The 21,559-nt window shown below is 40.4% G+C and overlaps 1 protein-coding gene across 8 annotated transcripts in view; it reads left to right on the forward strand.

Moving 5' to 3' along the window:
• The window catches only part of SPECC1 (sperm antigen with calponin homology and coiled-coil domains 1), a 519,798-nt gene that overhangs the window by 201,334 nt on the left and 296,905 nt on the right, over positions 1–21,559 (forward strand). Inside the window, exon 1 of one of the 8 annotated variants that reach the window (XM_073667995.1) lies at positions 2,909–3,221. The exons of the other annotated variants lie outside the window; for them this stretch is intronic. Coding sequence (XP_073524096.1) covers positions 3,182–3,221 — 40 coding nt within the window. The 5' untranslated portion in view covers positions 2,909–3,181. Of the gene's footprint in view, positions 1–2,908; positions 3,222–21,559 lie in introns of those variants that run through there. 8 annotated transcript variants of the gene reach the window in all.

Consider the following 21,559-nt stretch of genomic DNA (forward strand, 5'->3'; position numbering starts at 1 on the left):
CTCAAAATAGCGTAGACCAGGCTCACTATGAGAAATTAGGTGCCAGGAACACAATATAGTCTACAAGTAAGAAAAAGGTTCCGGCACTCCCCCCATTATTGTGGAGCCTACTGAAACAGACTAAGGGACTTTTTTAAACGCATCGGAAACCTTTGCTGGTGTTTTTTGTTAATTATTCTAATTTACTGAGAAAATGACTCTGGTGCTTTCATTGGCTGTAAGCCATAATCATCAGCATTAACAGAAATAAACACTTGAAATAGATCACTCTGTTTGTAATGACTATATAATATGAGTTTCACTTTCTGTATTGAAGAACTGAAATAAATTAAATTTTTGATGCAATTCTAATTTTGTGAGAAGCACCTGTACCTTAGATTATTTTGTAATTTTTTCATCATTTTATTGAGCGTTTTTACATGTGCTTTTGTAAGATCTACAACAGAAATAACGTGATACATTCAGAAAAGTAATAGGTTGCATGACCAGTGTGAGTGGCATATTATATTGAGACAAAACTTCAAGTGAGAATACCATATTAAATAATTAGGCAGAGCAGCACAGTGGCTCAGTGGTTAGCACTTTGCTTTGCAGCGCTGGGGTCCTGGCGGGGCTCAAATCCCACCATGTACAAACATCTGCAAGGAGTCTGTATGTTCTCCCCGTGTTTGTGTGGGTTTCCTCCGGGTTCTCCGGTTTCCTCCCACACTCCAAAGACATACTGATAGGGAATATAGATTGCAAGCCCCCACAAATAGTATTTTTTCTCAGAAGTGGGAGCCAAAACCAGGAGAGGAACAATCAGAGAAAAGGTATAATAGGAACAAGTCACCAATTCTTCATTTATCACCCACTCCTGAGAAATAATACTGCCTGAATACTGACCAAATACTGATAATGGGGCTGTGGCCTTAGTCAGAGTTTCACCAGTTTGTCTGGGATGGGAAAATATTTTTTTTTCCGGCTTCTATCACAGTCAAGAAAAAACAGATGGATGGCATCAGAGTTGCATCTGTTTTTTTGTTTTTTTTTCACTGGCCCATAGACTTGCATTGGCAATTTTGATTTGACGCTGGGATCAATATTGGACAAGTATCCGTGCTTTTATGAGGACCAATTGATATGAGGAAAAAAAAATTGGACACTTCATAGACTATCAATGAAAAACATGGCTTGTTCTCGTACTCAAATGAGAAAAACTCAAGTGTAAATGAGCCCTTACTGGCGCGAGAAGTACTTGGCTGCAGCAAAAAAGATTTTATGTCAAAAACCAACAGGAAAAACGCTCCAAAAACATAGATTTTTTTTCTCCAAAAAATGCTGTTTGTCTCAAAACTATTTTTTGGGGGGTGATAGGGTCGGGTTCTAATTCTTAGAACAGCTTTATCTATTAACACATTAGCTGCATTTCTTACACTACTCAAAATTATTGAGCCAGCAGATGCCATCCCTGTATTAGGGCATGCACATAACAATTTTTTTTATTTATTTTTAATCTTTGTGGCACTCTAAGGGCTCGTTCAGATGATCGTAGTATACATGCATGTGCTGGCAACGTTATAATCAGATGGCATACGGCACAATGTTGTTCAATAGAGCTGCTCATATGATGATTTTATTTTCCTGTGGACCAAATAAGGTTTATTTTCTCCTGGTAGCCGCACTTTTAGTAATATGGCCAAGCAGTATTGTAATGCTATTTATCTGCAGTTTAACCCTTTATCTGCAGGAAAATCACATTTTTTGAGTCGTTAGGTTCCCTTTAACAAACTGCTCCAAGCACGCATTGTCCCGGTTTCATTACTGACTTTCCTGCTTGTTTTTTTGTTTAGTTTTGTGCTTTTTTTTTTGTTAATTGCACTCAGTTCATTATTCTATTTGTACTTTTTTTTAAGTCTATTTAATATGTATTTGCTTGTTTTATTTATTTATTTATTTTTTCCACTTTTGTTGGCTAAGTTTAGCAATTCTGGTATTTTTGGCTGATTCTTTGTGCAACTTTTGAAAAAATCTCAAAATTTGGCACAACTCTACTCCACATTCCCCTCTTCCCTTTGTTAGGGCCATAATCTTGAGTCCTGGGTTTAAATTCCACCAAGGACAACATCTGCAAGGCGTTTGTAGGTTTCCTCCGGGTTCTCCGGTTTCCTCCCACACTCCAAAGACATATTCATAGGGAATGTAGATTGTGAGCCCCAATGGGGAGAGTGATGATAATGTCTGTAAAGCGCTGTGGAATTAATGGCGCCATTAAGTGAGTAAAATATAATAATCTATTACCATTTACAGCGCTTTACAGACATCATCATCATCACTTTCCCCATTGGGGTCACCATATAGATTCCCTATCAGTGTGGGAGGAAACCGGAGAACCCGGAGGAAACCCATGCAAACTCCTTGTAGATGTTGTCCTTGCGGGGATTTGAAACCAGGACCCCAGCGCTGCAAAGTAACTGTGCTAACCACTGAGCCGCTGTGCTATTAACATAAAACAATAAACAAATAGTTTTGTAATACATTTATATATGAAAGCATAAACTTGGGAAACCATACAAACTGTTTAATAAATAGCGATTTTAGACAATGGTTACTAGATCGCATAACTGCATCAATCACTACGAAAAAGAAAGCAAAATTCTGTAAATTGACACAACTGTAACATTGTTATGTCTGAATGTAGAGTAATATTGTATCCCTATAGCCAGCTGTATGCTACAAGCCAGTAGTGTCACTGCTCCTGCTGACTATGAAGGAATCCGTATACCAGAGATCCCATCACAATAGGCTGTTCTTATCCTGAGAGCAGATGTAGATAAATGCCATATTCCCTCCCTGCAGCCTGCAGTGCCTCTCTCTGGCCTCTATGTGGCCTCCATCACATGTTGAGTCACCTTTTTATTCTTTCTTTCCTGATTCCAGCAGGCAGCAGCCGGCTAATTAGCTGCACAGCCCTGCCTTTCTGTGCTGAGTATTGTAATTAGGTAGGAGGGATGTCCAGCACTGCCCTGACACAGGCACCCAGGCTTCCTTCCCAGTGCTCGCTGTAGGAAAGCTGGGAGTTTTCTATGTAGGACAATACACCCATTACAAAGGTCCAGCTGCAGAAGTGACTTGGAACATGTCTATAGCCAGAGTGCGGACATACAGGCCAATGTGATAGGTCTGAGCACTATTCTGCATCATGGGGAACCAGCCGGCCAAGCCTGAGGAGCAGGAGCAAGGTTAGTGGGATCCTTTTATTATAGAGCGTAGGAGAATTGTAGATGAAGTTGTGACCTTGTGTGCGGCTGTAGTAGATGTGTGCATTCATGTCAGCGGTGTCCGGAGAGCAGCATTTGTGTGTGTGGACAATGAGGAGGATGCACAGGGAGCCGGCATCTGCATGCTGCTGGGTGCCTGTCACTGATTATCCCTCTGCAGCTGGGAAGTTGTAACCCTGCCCTCCTGGCATGGGGCTGCTCAGCTGGAGAATGGGCGCACAGATCCCTTCAGACCAGTTACTGCTAACTGGACACAGCGGATGGACAGAACGGAGATTTATGGCAATTTGTATAAATGCTTAATGAACAGAGGGGTTTAAATACTCAATGATTCTCCCAGGAGCCTGGCATCTAATTATATGATCCTTGCCCGACTGGTGGCACCTGTTTTTTTATAAAACAGTCGGATATGCCTTCAGTATTAGACCAGTACCTGGATGTATTGGGGGTATGCGTGATTATTCATAATAATAATTATTAGGATATATAGAGTTGTCCAAGTCCCCTGCCCTGGTCATATACTCGGCCCCAGGCGTCTTCACCATTTTTCGGCGCCGCTCTGGTCCCACGGCTGGTTTTACATGAATGTAATACAGAGCACTTATTGCGTTGATGTATTATGGCATTTTTGTATTTGTAGATGAGCTATGCATTTTATTTGCTGCGTTGGTCATTTTTTGGTTAAAGGATCAAAACTGACAACTAATCTATGTCCAGTTTCAGAATCGCGTTTTACAGACCCACGTCTAATAACGGGAACTGTCCACTTCATATAATGAAGCTATCATTATCATTAGATCCGCGGTCGAGCAAGGACTTGGTGTCCCTAATATAACTGTACAAATGCCCCTTTAATACACTCACCTGATAATGACCAGAATTAAGGCTGAGATCACACGATCGTATAAAAAAATCTGTTCAATTTGCATCCAGAAAAGTGTGATTCTTTTTTTTTTTCTTACAATCCGTTTTTTTAATCATCAGTTTTTAATCTTTTACAGTTTCCTATGCTACACAATTGCAATGTATCTGCAAAAATATGATGCCATACCGATGGTCCATACGGTATCCAATTTTTTTTTTTTCTCGCATCCATCCAATTTCGGACTGAAATTTTTTTTCACGCCGAATACATTTTACAAAAAATACATTTGGCTTGAGTTCAATCCTTTTTTTTTTTTATCAGATTGCACTCGTCCGATTTATACGTCCGTGTGAGCGAGCCCTAAAAATGATGAAAAACCACTTATTGATGTTTTTTAATTGTTAGACCTTAAAATAAAGCAAAAGTTTTTTCTTTATGAAAAATAACAAATTTTTGGAAGTCCGATATTTTTGATATTTAACGGTAAAATAGTATTTACAGAAAATAGAATTGAGAATTTAAAATAAATACAAGGATAAAATCAGAGAAAAAGTATCGCTGTGTCCCTGGTGATAATGACCGGTATATCCTGAACGCTCTAGTTACAGTCTGACCAGGGGTCGGTAACGTTCACTGCTTTCCATAGAGCTGATGGTGTAGGATTACAGTGTGTGACACATTGCAGTCAGTCTATGGGCATTACTGAATCTCTGACATGTAGAAGACACTGAATATTGACTATCGTTTATTGGATCGATCTTACAAGATGTCATCATCCAGAAGCACAAGACGCTGCAGAAATATACTGACAACAAACAAGATGTGACATATGATGCGGAGCTCTGCAGTCTGATATTCCAGTGTAATGTGCCCTGTAAAGCTGCCAGCCTGTCCCGGATCTCTGCCCGACATTTTATTGAGCAATAAACTGAGCTGACATTAGGGATGACTGGCGAAAGCCCAGTGGGCACAACCAGATAGTATTGCTGTAATAACCAGAGGCTTGCAGACTGTTTTTGTATTTGGTGCTACAAGGCCTAACATCTCGGTCCTAGTTGGCACACCAGCATTGCATAGAAAAGTTGTATTTTTTCTGATGAATAGTATAATATCAAATAATCAAGAATTGCCTGGGTGTATAGAAAGTGTATGATTGGTGGGGGTCTGTCCGCAGGGCCCCTTAATGTTAGGGCTCATGCAGACTAGAGTATAAATCAGACATGTTTTTTAATCGGACAGCACACCGATCCATGTTATTCAACAGGACTGTTCAGAAAGATGAATGATTTTTTTTCTCTCGGTGCGAGTATCTATGAGTAACAGATCGGAGCATGCATTACTTCCATCTGAATCTCGGATGTGACTGGCCCATTCAAGTCTATGGGTGCGATAAAAAAATCAGATCACACACGGACCATCAGATTGGCATCTGGTTTTTATAAATTGATTTCTATTATTAGCCTTTGAAACTGTGTGTGATCATGTACATGTTTTAAAGGTAATAGTATGAAAATGGATCACACATGGACATCGCACAAACGTAAAAAATGGACACATGGATGAAAATCGGATGCAAAAATTAGAAAAAAAATCATTCAAGTTTTCTGGATGAAACTCGGACGCTTTGTCATAGGCTCGTCTGCAGGCATTCTTAAAGGGAATCTGTCAGGTGATTTTTTTCTTTTTTTATGTAGTATACTAACAGTATCCTGAAATAGGGCTTGAGCAGCCTTTTCAGGATATGTCATTTTTATTTCTCCTTGTGGCCCCCTTGTGTTGCTATAAGCCCCGGACTAATTTATTGTTGAGCACCGGAAAGTCAAGCATATGTAAATTGCAAATGAATATTCACCCCTTCCTCCACCCATAATCCCACCCACCTCTCCCGACCCTTGGCACTGATTCAGTCAGACTGCCGTATGCCCGAGGATCACATCGCAATGCTCGGACTGGCCGTCTGCTCACCTGACCTGAGAGTGACAGCTACATAGAAATACATGCTGTCATGCTCATGTCAGGAGAGCAGACGGCCAGTCTGAGCATTGCGATGTGATCCTCGGATCTGAGGATTGTGATGCTATCCTCAGGTGAGTAACACAGCAGTCTGAATGCATACACCCAGTGACTCCGGCGGGGTTATGGGTGGGGGAAGTGGTGAATATTCATTTGCAATTTACATATGCTTGACTTTCCGGCGCGAGACAATACATTCATCCGGGGCTTTTATTTTACGCAAGGGGTGCCACGTACATCAATGGAAGTTATATATCCTGAAAGGGCTGCCCAAGCCATATTTCAGGAAACTTTGTATACTACACAAAAATGACTTAACAGATTCAGTTTAAGCAGTTGGATCCACCAGTCATATGTTTATCCTCTAACCTATGTGTAGGTCTTGAGGAATGAAAACTTTAAGGTCCAGTTCACACTTTGTGGTGTGGTCATGATGCAGTTTCTTCTATGAGTAAATGAAAAGTATCAATGTGTCTCTTGTTTTTGGATGTACTACCCCTGGCAAAAATTATGGAATCACCGGGCTCGGAGGATGTTCATTCAGTTGTTTAATGTTGTTGAAAAAAAGCAGATCACAGACATGGCACAAAACTAAAGTCATTTCAAATGGCAACTTTATGGCTTTAAAAAACACTGAAAGAAAATGTGGTACTCGGTAAAGGTAATTTTTTTTCAGACCAAGCAGAGGGAAAAAATTATGGAATCACTCAATTCTGAGGAAAAAATTATGGAATCATGAAAAACAAACACACAAAAGAACACTCCAATACATCACTAATATTTTGTTGCACCACATCTGGCTTTAATAACAGCTTGCAGTCTCTGAGGCATGGACTTAATGAGTGACAAACAGTACTCTTTATCAATCTTATAAATGTGCCCCTGCTGTGTAATGTGTAATGGCTGTATCTGACCGAAGAGGGACATGGTCTGATCATACCACAGCTCCTGGGCAGGAGGGGGGGCAAAAGAGTATACAGACATTACAGCAGGTGATTGCAGCTGATTCTTTCTTTGAAGTAAAACATTATTTAAATCAGATAGGGAAATTATTTCTGTGACATAAAACATCAGCTGTGATCCCCTGCTGTCCTGTCTGTATACTCTTTTGCTTCCTCCCCTGCCCAGGAGCTGTGGTATAATCAGACCATGTTCCTGTACAGTCAGACACAGCCATTACACAGTACACAGCAGGGGCACATTTATAAGATTATCTCAGCACAGGAACATTTTATTTAAACACATCCAATTGTGGAAGTTCTTAATATTCCCAAATCTATTGATTAAAATGAACTTTTGTTCGTGGGAAAATCCCTTTAAGTAAAATGGGTTACTTGCAGTTTTTCAAAAATATGAAGCGCAAAATACTCACCAAAAACTCATTGTGGGAACGTAGCCTAACTCTATTGAATTGCAGCACTGGGGTCCTGAGATTGAATGCGACTGAGGCAACATCTGTATGGTGTTTGTACGTCCTAACAATGACATCATGGATTTCCTCTGACCATAGGCGTAACTGCAGCCACAACAGCCAGGTTTCTCCTTCTGGCGGTTATTCTAACACTACTTTAAATATTTTGGTTTATGCTCCAGTAAAGCTAGTTATCCTGCTGTTTGCATTACTGCATTTTCATCCGTTTTTGGACCATGTCTGTATCCATTATCCATGTCTCCTCTGTTTTTCTCATGTGCAAAAAACTCCCAAAAAAGTGATGGAGATTTCCCAAAATTCCCTTTATAACCAGTCAGTAAAAAACAGCACACGGGTGCAAAACAGATGGCATCTGTGAGCTCTGTTTTTTTCTTTTCACTGACCCGTTCAGTTGAATAAGCTTGGACCAAAGTATAAGACGTCTCCTTCTTTTGTAACGACAATTGTCTGTTAAAAAGCCTGAACATGTGAATAGCCCCACAGACTATAAAGTGCCAGTGTGCTGTAGGAGTCCACTGATGACACAGACATTGAAGTCTAAATGAGGCCTTAGGCTGCATTCACATTGCGTTGTAGCTTAATTCATAACAGAAGCCAAAATAATCTGTTGCATCCCTCGTGTAGATTACCTAAGTGTGGACACAAACTGATGTAATAGACTACAATCTACGAGCCAGACTTTTTTTTATTTTATATTAAAAAACCCCCCACAAACTGCATTTTGTGAACAACTCCAATACGTACATCATTGACATTAACTGAAGTTACATTAAGACATGCTGAGAATTGAATGAACTTTCCAAAAAGCCCTCATTCCCAATTATCTGCCCATGTTCACCCTGCAAACGAGAGAAATGCTCAGTTATTGGTTGATTAGATGCCGGCATAAAAATCATCTTTACGAGCAACTTGTTGCCCCTTATAAACAGGACATGTGCTTGAGATAAGATGATACTGTGTGACACCAGAACGATCACCTCCATCAGTACAAGTCTGCCCCTATAAATACGTCAGTAAATGAGCGCCAGTAGACTTTGTATAGATGTAGCCAAGTTTGACTTGACAAATCGTGTTCCCTCTTGATGACCTTTAACAGAAGGTTATTTCACTTTAGATTATTGAAATAACTTAACGTTGCACTTTTTGTGCTGTGATATCCCAGTATCATGGTAACTTTGTTAGGGTTAACTTGGCTACATCTATATATAGATGATCAGCACTCCTTAACAGATTAAAAATTGGCCTGTCCAAATACAGCCTTAGGCCTCTTTCACACGTCCTGATATTTCCGGTACTGGAAAAACCAGTACCGGAGATGTCCGTGTGCAACTGTGTGACAACCATGTGCCGCATCAGGAGCACACTTACTGGCGCTTGGGAGTCAGCGTTAGTTAGCACTGTTCCCAAGCGCCGGGTGCTGAGCGCTACCCTCATCATTGTTCCCTGCTGGAGCTTCGATCAGCACCAGCAGGGGACAATGTTGAGAGTAGTATTCTGCTCCCGCAGTGTCCAACTGTAAAAATAAGAACAAAATAAAAAAAAATACTGATGCTCACCTGTCCTTAGTGTCCCCCGCTGTAATCCATGCGACCACTCACGCAGAGGAGCAGGGGAGAATGACTGACTCCTGCAGCGTGACAGCCGCATAGAAATATATGAAGCGGTCACGCTCAGGTCAGGAGAGCTGCCGGCCAGTCTGTCCATTACGGTCCAATCTATACAGCCATTTGACTGCACCCTAAGTGAGAGTACAGGAATTAATCAAGGGTGTCATATGTTAATTTACAGAGGAATTAATCTACTTGACCATTCATTGCCATCACGTGTCCAGTGGCCTAGCGTGGATTGCCAGCGCTTGGGGCAATGTAAGTATTTGGCGGCCCTAATCCATGAACTGTTAGCACATCCTGAGTCACTTCTGTCTGTCCAATCTTACATATCTTACCCCCCAAACACATGTATTATCATTTGAGGAGCATGCTGATGTAATTATAATTTGCACTTTGACCTTGTTTTTTTGTGTTTTTTTTGTACTTTTGTTGAAATCACACAAAATTTTAAAGATCGAACATTATACATTTTGTTATACTTTTTCATTTTTTTTTTTTTTATAATTTTACAATTTAATTGCCATAACTCTAGTCCTAAGCCTAACCACAGCCCTCATCTTATCCCTTAGTGTAACCCTAATTAGGGTTAGAAAAACTATAAAAATGTAAAATCAGTTTTTAGTAATGAATGAAAACAGTATTGAATCATGAGTTCAGCAGTTACTTACAGCCCCCCTCACTCCATCACTTACAGCCCCCTCTCACTCCATCACTTACAGCCCCCTCTCACTCCATCACTTACAGCCCCCTCTCACTCCATCACTTACAGCCCCCTCTCACTCCATCACTTACAGCCCCCTCTCACTCCATCACTTACAGCCCCCTCTCACTCCATCACTTACATCCCCCTCTCACTCCATCACTTACATCCCCCTCTCACTCCATCACTTACAGCCCCCTCTCACTCCATCACTTACAGCCCCCTCTCACTCCATCACTTACAGCCCCCTCTCACTCCATCACTTACAGCCCCCTCTCACTCCATAATTTACAGCCCCCTCACTCAAAGCCCCCCTCACTCCATAATTTTAATTAATTTTAGAGAGAAAAAGGAAAAAAAAGTTTGATCATACTTACCATCACCTGCAGGCGCAGCTTGGCTTGTGGTGTCCTGGCGACGGTGCTGTGTGCTTTCCTGGAGGTCCGCATTCGCGCAGCTCATGCTCCCTCATACTTCCCTCATAGTATGAGGGAGCTGCGCGGCTGCAGAGCCCCGGTAAGGCACTTAGCGCCGAGGTGGCACTTTGTTACAGCATGGGGCCCTGTGAGCGGAAGCCCAAGAGGGGGGGCCCTGACTGAGCCCGGGCCCCACCTCTGTACTGCTGCTCACCGGGCCCCATACAGCAGTAAGGGCAGTAATGCCCTGATGCCCGCCCTGGTGCCACTGCATGTGTGCACCCATAGAAGAAACTTTTTATTGAGCTTCATTTAACATCTAAAAGTCAACATCTTAAATCCCAAGCATGAGATTTCTTCAGTTTTATAGGTAATTTTTCTCATCCATATTTTGGCCACAAGACCTGACCTGACTATAACTGACTAATAAGACCCAAGGTTGGGCTGCAATTAGGAAAATACAACCGCAATACGCTTGTGTAAATCAGCCCTTACCCAATACTTTATATCCAGGCACATTATTTTAGTTTAGTGTTTGTTTATATAAATAAAAATAATAATAATAATATTATTATATTGTTGTTGTTATTATTATTTAAGTGCTTTTAGTAAACTTTTATTTTATTTTTTAACGTGACATACTTTTTCATTATTACACTGCTGTCTGGTAGTGTTATAAGCTGTAATTATATATTTTCAGGTATCAATACATATAAACTGCATTTTACTGTTAGTAAAACATTCACCATTTTTACTATAGACTATGACCACGTATCCAGCAGAGGTTATCCTGTGATCTTAAAGGCTACACGGGTGTTCGGATATCCACACCCTCTAGTACTTTAGTTCCTTCTAAATCCCTGATCTAAGAATCGATGTGTATGTGTAATGGGGAATTACGCACCTTCTCTAAATGTCGAGTCATTTATGGTATTTACAGCTCAGCTTTGAATAAAATGATTGAACTACAAATATAATTATAGGCGACTTCCTGTATTTGGTATGTATAATGTAAATTATTAAAAAGGAAGAAAATCCTGCTTTGTTTTGTTCTTTATATCCAAAATGAGTATCTAGACTTGGAGAACAGGTTCTTCATGTTAAGTCATCATCCGTAATGGCACTGACTTGACAAAATTGACAAATGTTGATATAGTCTGACCAATTTACTATGAATACTGGGTGGTAAGATGTTCATAGTCTGAATATTCCAGCCAATGTCTCTCAAAGGCGCAAAACCATAGAATTGATTTATCTGGACTTTCATTCAGCAACTTTCATTATGTTGATTCCTTCAAGTTCAAAAGATTCTTGATTGTGTAGAGTAGATATTTGTTGCCTTTTGACTGAAAGGGTCAATGTAACTTTCAAACTAAAATGGGGCTTTCAGGTTGGCCGTTTCCTTATCTCAGTTAGTTACGGCTTTTTAGGGCTCATTCAGACTTTCATCAGTGTGCTTGATACAATTTTCACCAGTATTTGATCAGTGTCTCCTTCTTTTTACTGTTGGAGATTTTCTTGTTAGATGATAAAAAAAAAAAAAAAAAAAATGCAAAGCTTCTCGAACCCATCCTAATGTTACAACATTTTTACTGACCCATAAATTTGTATAGGTGATATTGATCTGTGACTTGGAACAAAAATGGACACATCTCCCATCATTTTTTTTGCAGACACGTGGTCCGCAAAAATTTGGACATGTGAACAGCAACATGGGTGCAAGATCTGTGAAAAATGCGGATAGAACATTTATGGGAAAACATAAATGTGAATGAGCCATTAGGATGGGATTACGATTACGAACAGACTTTCTTATTGATGGGTAGCACAGTGGCTCAGTGGTTAGCACTATAGCCTTGAAGAGTTGGGGTCCCGGGTTCAAATCCCACCAAGTACAACATCTGCAAGGAGTTTGTATGTTCTCCCTGAGTTTGTGTGGGTTTCCCCCGGGTTCTCCGATTTCCTCCCACACTGCAAAGACATACTGATAGGGAATGTAGATTGTGAGCCCCAATGGGGACAGCGATGATGGTGTCTGTAATGCGATGTGGCAATTAATGGCGCTATATAAGGGAGTAAAATAAATACATTTGTTAAATTCGCTAGAAAAGATCTGTGCCGCGAAGCAATGGTGACTTTTGGTTACCTAGGAGTATGCTATGGAAATCATGGGGTTCTGAGTTTCCCTATCCTTTCCACCTTCCTTTCCATGCTTTACTTTGCGCTCCTTTCCATGATATTTTATCTGCACTTGGGATATATAGTATTTTTTTTGCAAGTGATGTTGTAAGCAAAACGGCTGATTTTTTTTTTTTTTTTTGTTATGTGATATGCTGTTTATATGGGATTATATGGCATTATTTTTGAGGAGCATTTTAGATTGTGAGTATCATCATAAAATAATGCGCATGTACTTTCTTTACAACTTTAGGTGTTGAGTGCTATCTGTGATAAAAACTAATTTCACACAGACAGCACTGTGATCAGTGGATTTAAATTGATGTGTTCACATGACCGTTCTTTCACACATGGGCCGAATGTTCATGTGAGAAAAATCTCAGCATGCACTTATCCCTTCCATATTTCGGATGAGACTCGCCTATTCCAATCTATGGGTGTGCTAAAAAAAATAAAAAAATTGGATTCTGTATGGATCATCTGTATAGCATCCGGTTTTTACTGACACTTTGCAGTTCATGACCGGGCCATTTACACCCCTTTTTTGGGTTCTATCGCACATGCACTTTTATTGGCTCTATAGTTTTTTTTGTTTTTTTTTCTTGTTCAGATGTTCAAATTTTTGCCTTTTTTGTGACATGTAAAGAAAAATAGGAAATATATGTTTATTTTTTCTTTATTTACAACCACAAAGGACTGATAAACATGTTTAAATTGAGTTCTACTAGAAATTATTTTGATATATTGGATATATTTTTTGATGGGGCATGGTTATAAACACTGATTTAGACTGGCAGGGTTTTATTTATTTTTTTAACTTTTTTATCTTTATCTTTTCTTTTTTCATTTATGTTATACACAATAATCCCTGTATGATCTTAAAAGACATTTGGGGGCCACTTTTGACACATCAATACATTTTTTTGATGATTTCCCCTGTAACTGGGGATGGTGTATTAGCCCCAGGTATGAGTGAATTTCAGCCTCGTGACTGCATAGCAAAGCTGTCTAGGTTTCATAGGACCCAGCTGCTCCTGCTCTCTCCCTGGATCCAGTGATCGCATATTCACTGGGTTCCGAGACGGAAGCATGGTGAGTGCATCCTAATCTGTATAAACAGCACTACTTTAGTGCTGGTATACAGAGAGAGGGAGAGAGAGCGTAAATATGACAACAAACCATGTCTATCTGCTCTCTGGGAAGCTTGACTGTGTCTGACAGCCAGCTTCCCACCTCCACAGCTTCACAATCTTATGAGAGATGATTTATATTGCATTTGGCGTTTTGAGACGTCAGTGCAGGGATCAGATAGGACTGCCTGGACGTCTACACTGTGTTCCAAATTATTATGCAAATAATATTTTCTCAGATTTTCCCAAATTACCTATATGAATTGCAGTCATTGTAATTTTCCAGTCAAATAACTATTAGAGTACAATTGAAAGGTTTTTGTACAAACTGCCTATGATAACAGTATATTTTTAAAAAAAAATAAAAAACTCAAACTGCACTCAAAATGCATGTTCCAAATTATTATGCACAGCAGAGTTTTCAACCTTTTCATTTTAATAAAGAACAAAAAAATGGTCATTTTTTGAAATTATAAGCATTAGCAGGTTATTACAAACTGAAATCAAACAGTTTTCAACTCAAAACTTTATTCTAGGTGATGTTACATTTGCACATAGGACCCCTTGTTCGAAAGGAGCTTCTGAACTCTCTCGTCCATTGAATTTGTCAGGTTTTGGATGGTTTCTGCTTTAATTGTTTTGCATGAGGACAGAATACCCTCCCAGAGCTGTTGCTTAGATATGAACAGCCTCCCGCCATCATAGACACTCCTTTTGATGATGCTCCAGAGGTTCTCAATGGGGTTGAGGTCAGGGGAGCATGGGTGCCACACCATAAGTTTGTCCCCTTTTATGCCCATAGCAGCCAGAGATGCAGATGTGTTATGTGCAGCATGAGACGGGGCATTATCATGCATGAAATGATCTCGATGGTCCAGATGGATGGAGTGGATGATGGCTGGTTGATGGACACCCCATGCAAACACGGCTATGGCACCAACAAGGAGGAGGTGGAGTAATGTTTTGGGCTGGAATCATGGGGAGAGAGATTGTCGGCCGTTTTAGGATCCCTGAAGGGGTAAAGATGAACTCCATAATGTATGTTGAGTTTCTCAAACAGCACTTCCTTCCATGGTTCAAGAAGAAGAACCGTGCATTCCGCAGCAAGATCATTTTCATGCATGATAATGCCCCGTCTCATGCTGCACATAACACATCTGCATCTCTGGCTGCTGTGGGCATAAAAGGGGACAAACTTATGGTGTGGCCCCCATGCTCCCCTGACCTCAACCCCATTGAGAACCTCTGGAGCATCATCAAAAGGAGTGTCTATGATGGCGGGAGGCAGTTCACATCTAAGCAACAGCTCTGGGAGGGTATTCTGTCCTCATGCAAAACAATTGAAGCAGAAACCATCCAAAACCTGACAAATTCAATGAATGAGAGAGTTCAGAAGCTCCTTTCGAACAAGGGGTCCTACAGTACAGACCAAAAGTTTGGACACACCTTCTCATTTAAAGATTTTTCTGTATTTTCATGACTTTGAAACTTGTACATTCACACTGAAGGCATCAAAACTATGAATTAACACATGTGGAATTATATACTTAACAAAAAAGTGTGAAACAACTGAAAATATGTCTTATATTCTAGGTTCTTCAAAGTAGCCACCTTTTGCTTTGATGACTGCTTTGCACACTCTTGGCATTCTCTTGATGAGCTTCAAGAGGTAGTCACCGGAAATGGTTTTCACTTCACAGGTGTGCCCTGTCAGGTTTAATAAATGGGATTTCTTGCCTTATAAATCGGGTTGGGACCATCAGTTGTGTTGTGCAGAAGTCAGGTGGATACACAGCTGATAGTCCTACTGAATAGACTGTTAGAATTTGTATTATGGCAAGAAAAAAGCAGCTAAGTAAAGAAAAACGAGTGGCCATCATTATTTTAAGAAATGAAGGTGAGTCAGTCCGAAAAATTGGGCAAACTTTGAATGTGTCCCCAAGTGCAGTTGCAAAAACCATCAAGAGCTACAAAGAAACTGGCTCACATGAGGACCTCCCCAGGAAAGGAAGACCAAGAGTCACCTCTGCTTCGGAGGATAAGTTTATCCGAGTCACTAGCCTCAGAAATCGCAGGTTAACAGTAGCTCAGATTAGAGACCAGGTCAATGCCACACAGAGTTCTAGCAGCAGACACATCTCTTCAACAACTGTTAAGAGGAGACTTTGTGCAGCAGGCCTTCATGGTAAAATAGCTGCTAGGAAACCACTGCTAAGGACAGGCAACAAGCAGAAGAGACTTGTTTGGGCTAAAGAGCACAAGGAATGGATAGTAGACCAGTGGAAATCTGTGCTTTAGTCTGATGAGTCCAAATTTGAGATCTTTGTTTCCAACCACCGTGTCTTTGGGCGACGCAGAAAAGGTGAACGGATGGACTCTACATGCCTGGTTCCCACCGTGAAGCATGGAGGAGGAGGTGTGATGGTGTGGGGGTGCTTTGCTGGTGACACTGTTGGGGATTTATTCAAATTTGAAGGCATACTGAACCAGCATGGCTACCACAGCATCTTGCAGCAGCATGCTATTCCATCCGGTTTGCATTTTTTTGGACCATCATTTATTTTTCAACAGGACAATAACCCCAAACACACTTCCAGGCTGTGTAAGGGCTATTTGACCAAGAAGGAGAGTGATGGGGTGCTACGCCAGATGACCTGGCATCCACAGTCACCAGACCTGAACCCAATCGAGATGGTTTGGGGTGAGCTGGACCGCAGAGTGAAGGCAAAAGGGCCAACAAGTGCTAAGCATCTCTGGGAACTCCTTCAAGATTGTTGGAAGATCATTTCCGGTGACTACGTCTTGAAGCTCATCAAGTGAATGCCAAGAGTGTGCAAAGCAGTCATGAAAGCAAAAGGTGGCTACTTTGAAGAACCTAGAATATAAGACATATTTTCAGTTGTTTCACACTTTTTTGTTAAGTATATAATTCCACGTGTGTTAATTAATAGTTTTGATGCCTTCAGTGTGAATGTACAAGTTTCAAAGTCATGAAAATGCAGAAAAATCTTTAAATGAGGTGTGTCCAAACTTTTGGTCTGTACTGTATGTGCAAATGTTACATCACCTAGAATAAAGTTTTGAGTTGAAAACTGTTTGATTTCAGTTTGTAATAACCTGCTAATGCTTATAATTTAAAAAATGACCATTTTTTTGTTCTTTATTAAAATGAAAAGGTTGAAAACTCTGCTGTGCATAATAATTTGGAACATGCATTTTGAGTGCAGTTTGAGTGTTTTATTTTTTAAAAAATATACTGTTATCATAGGCAGTTTGTACAAAAACCTTTCAATTGTACTCTAATAGTTGTTTGACTGGAAAATTACAATGACTGCAATTCATATAGGTAATTTGGGAAAATCTGAGAAAATATTATTTGCATAATAATTTGGAACACAGTGTAAAGTCTATGGGCAGTCCTGCAGTAGTTAGAGAAGCACTTCGAAGAAACTTTTTTAGTAGCTAAGCCTGTCTAAAGACATGTGTTGTGTAATGAAAGTGCAATAAAATACCTACTGATCACAATCTTCCATTGGTTTTACAATATTTTATCTATTTGTGTTTCACTTTTATGCTGATATCTTGAAAAAAAAAAATTTGACTTGTGGGTGACCACTAATTGGTAACCAAAATTTGCTGTGACACTTATAGCATTGGTATGGATAGTCACATGAGTAACCTCTTTAGGATCTCTGGGGCTATATAAAGTAGTTCAACAGTTCTAGTTGCAGTTCTGCTCTAGTGACTGTTACATGATCTCCATGTGATTATAGAACACGTTTCCCTGCCCCCTTTTTAATATTTGGCACATTAGAAATGAAAGTTTCCTATAAAAATTATTAGCGCCTATTGTAACATGACATGTCCAAAAAATTCCGTGTGTAGTTTTAGCCCAGTTTGTGCAGCGGAACTAAGGAACCTACTTGTCTAGAATTTTTTCTGGAGTTCCAACCCCTTCATGCTTTTAGGCAAAACTGTCCTTGTTCATTAGTCCAACAGCAAATTTGTTTGTCCTGTTAAGAAAGTTTTACTTAATGCACAATCCGGATACTAAATCGCTTTCCGCCTCAGCGGCTAGGAATGTTTTACTATGCGGTTGACTTGCATTTTATTCCAATTCCACGGCATTAAGGCATCCTTAGGTGGATTCTCCTTCCTGTCGAAACTAAGAATTTATTTGCAGCCTGAAGGAAATCATGGTTTTCTGCTGTAATCACAATATAAAATACCAAAGTAATAAAATAATGTAAAAAAAAAAATCATACAAAAAAGTAATTGATTTCCAACTATTTGTAAAGAAATGTCTCAATTAGTGGAATATTGCGTGTTGTTATAGCATATCATTGCCTACCGTCCCTTTTGGTCCTGGGATATAAACACTTGTTTGTTCAAGGTAATGGATCTCTTTTTACAAGAAGCTCTTTAATTGGATAACACCAGTTTATTTTTCTCCTTCTGATATTTAAGACTCGTGGGCTGTAATTATACCAGTAGTGATTTGATTTGATAATGAGTGATTGCATTTCAGCGCTATAAGGGACTAATGTTTTGTGATCAATTTGTTTCACCATTGAAATGGACCAAGATTTTGCATGTTCATAATTAATCAAAGTCTTCACGACCAGCAATTAAGACCTCCTACAATTATGGCCATGTAGTTGCATAATGACTTGGCAGATTAGCATTTTAGCTGAGGTGGTAGATTTTTAGTTTCATATAAACAAATATATAAAAATAATGTATAAAAAACTGCATAGGGATCAACGCTTAATACTTATTCTAATGTCTGAATTTACTGATGTGTCAAGCAATCACTGTGGATAGCGGACAACTAGACCATAAGGGTAAAAATCTGCCATAGTTTAAGTAACTAATTTTGCTCAAGTTTGTGGTGTAATAGGAGGTGTGTGGTATACAATTATATAGTGTTTGCTTTATATTACAGAACAGTTCCCTTGGCTGACCTTTATAAATTCAGCACATTGGAGATATTGATTACTAGCACTGAGATTTGCTTCCTTTTTTAAAGGGGTTTTCTTGTTTTGGAAATACATTCTCCCACTGCAGTTTTTTAAAAAACAAAACAAACAAACAAACAAAAAAAACCCCTGTTCTTTTTTCACCCACCCCAGGTCTAGGGTCTAGTCTTCGCTGCATTTCCTGGTGTGTGTTATTAGCTATGTCACTGACATCACGTAGGCAGCCAATCTGTGAGCTCAGCGTCCGAACTCAGAGTTTGGTTGCAGCACTAAAAATCCCTGAGCTCCTCTGAGTCGGACACTCTTTCCAGTTTTACAGCACATCATTCCATTGCAGAGATATATTGCTTTTGGAGCACAGTATGTGAAATCTCTGAAGGTAGTGCAACTGGGCGTTTCTTCAGAGTCTTCTCTAGGGTTGGAGCCTTTCACCCTCCCTCCTAGAGGTCTGCTAGATCAGCTGTCCAGCTATGATTCTGCAACTCTCCCACCACCGGTAATGTATGTAAATTATCTCCTATTCACCAATTTGTGCAGTGTAATGACTATTTTTAAATATCCTGTACCATTTTGTGCTGAAAATCAGTAGATCCACATGTCAAGTCGAGGGAGAAATACTGGTCCTGCTGTAGATTTCTGTCAAAGATTATCCTCCAAAATCTACATAAACTTTTCATAGTGCAAATCCAGAACATGGACCAGAAGGATCCATTGCAGTGGATTTCTTCTTTTGATAACTTGGTGTGAATGTTCAGCGCTGATAAGTTTATATGGTATTTGTGGATCTGAAGTATATTTTAATTCTTATCTGAAATCGTAAAAAAAAAGTTTGTTTTTTAATATTCCTGTTTGAAGAATATTTTTCTACCGTTCGTGATAACGCAATGTGTGTTTATCTATCCTGCAGGCATTTTTATATTCTTGCTAGGAAATATTATATGGAATGTTAGCAGACAGAACTGACTATATTCTGCTTTGTAAGTTGCCCTTATTTCCTCGAAGACACTAGAAGATGGCGGGTTACACATGTGGGAATGTGAGACTTTTACAACTGTTACAATAATATCCATCAGGCATGACCTGCCCTTTAAACTTCCAACAGACTTCTGAGTGACCCCTGCCATATAATGTTCTGGGTACATGGTCTTTGATGGTAATCGACTTTGGTAATGCAGGAAGTATATTGTATGTCTGTGTGTGATTTTAGTTTTTGTTTTTTATAGGGTGCAAATTGTTAACAAATCCACATATACCGTTAAAGGAACACTATCATCCAAATCTCTATCCTCTTATTATATTGCAGTCGTCATATTATATAGCACTGTGCACTTACAATTGCTCATTTTGCCTTTCTACCCAGATAATGCTACTCTTTTTCATTAGGTCTATGACATCACGTGATTAAAAACTGCCAAGCTGAATCCTTCTGAGTTCTATATAGAAACAGGTCTATTTTCCTTGCATGAGTCATCATTAGAACTACATTTCTAGTCCCTGGCAGGGGGGAGGAGCGGAGCTGCTGGGTCAGGAGTAGAAGAGGGGGGGGGGGGGTGACTCATGCAGGGAAAAGAGACCTCCTGTTTGTACATAGAGCTTAGAACGATTCAGCTAGTTATTTTGTAATCAAGTGATGTCCTAGACCTAATGGAAAAGAGAAGAATTAGTTGGGTAGAAAGGCAAAATGAGCAATTGTAAGTACACAGTGCTGTATAATATGATGACTGCTGTATATTAAGAAGATAAAAACTATATACTGCTCAAAAAAATAAAGGGAACACTTAAACAACAGAATATAACTCCAAGTAAATCAAACTTCTGTGAAATCAAACTGTCCACTTAGGAAGCAACACTGATTGACAATCAATTTCACATGCTGTTGTGCAAATGGAATAGACAATAGATGGAAATTATTGGCAATTATCAAGACACCCTCAATAAAGGAGTGGTTCTGCAGGTGGGGACCACAGACCACATCTCAGTACCAATGCTTTCTGGCTGATGTTTTGGTCACTTTTGAATGTTGGTTGTGCTTTCACACTCGTGGTAGCATGAGACGGACTCTACAACCCACAGAAGTTGCTCAGGTAGTGCAGCTCATCAAGGATGGCACATCAATGCGAGCTATAGCAAGAAGGTTTGCTGTGTCTGTCAGCGTAGTGTCCAGAGGCTGGAGGCTCTACCAGGAGACAGGCCAGTACACCTGGAGACATGGAGGGGGCCGTAGGAGGGCAACAACCCAGCAGCAGGACCTCTACCTCTGCCTTTGTGCAAGGAGGAACAGGAGGAGCACTGCCAGAGCCCTGCAAAATGACCACCAGCAGGCCACAAATGTGCATGTTTCTGCACAAACGGTTAGAAACCGACTCCATGAGGGTGGTTTGAGGGCCCGACGTCCACAGATGGGGGTTGTGCTCACAGCCCAACACCGTGCAGGAAGCTTGGCATTTGCCACAGAACACCAGGATTGGCAAAGTCGCCACTGACACCCTGTGCTCTTCACAGATGAAAGCAGGTTCACACTGAGCACATGTGACAGACGTGACAGAGTCTGGAGACGCCGTGGAGAGCGATCTGCTGCGTGCAACATCCTTCAGCATGACCGGTTTGGCAGTGGGTCAGTAATGGTGTGGGATGGCATTTCTTTGGAGGGCCGCACAGCCCTCCGTGTACTCGCCAGAGGTAGCTTGACTGCCATTAGGTACCGAGGTGAGTTCCTCAGACCCCTTGTGAGACCATATGCTGGTGCGGTTGGCCCTGGGTTCCTCCTAATGCAGGACAATGCCAGACCTCATGTGGCTGGAGTGTGTCAGCAGTTCCTGCATGATGAACGCATTGAAGCTATGGACTGGCCCGCCCGTTCCCCAGACCTGAATCCGATTGAGCACATCTGGGACATCATGTCTCGCTCAATCCACCAATGTCATGTTGCACCACAGACTGTCCAGTAGTTGGCAGATGCTTTAGTCCAGGTCTGGG

This window comes from Phyllobates terribilis, unplaced genomic scaffold (assembly GCF_046119375.1).
Source record: "Phyllobates terribilis strain yellow unplaced genomic scaffold, ASM4611937v1 Scaffold_2__4_contigs__length_985480577, whole genome shotgun sequence".
Taxonomy (NCBI): domain Eukaryota; kingdom Metazoa; phylum Chordata; class Amphibia; order Anura; family Dendrobatidae; genus Phyllobates; species Phyllobates terribilis.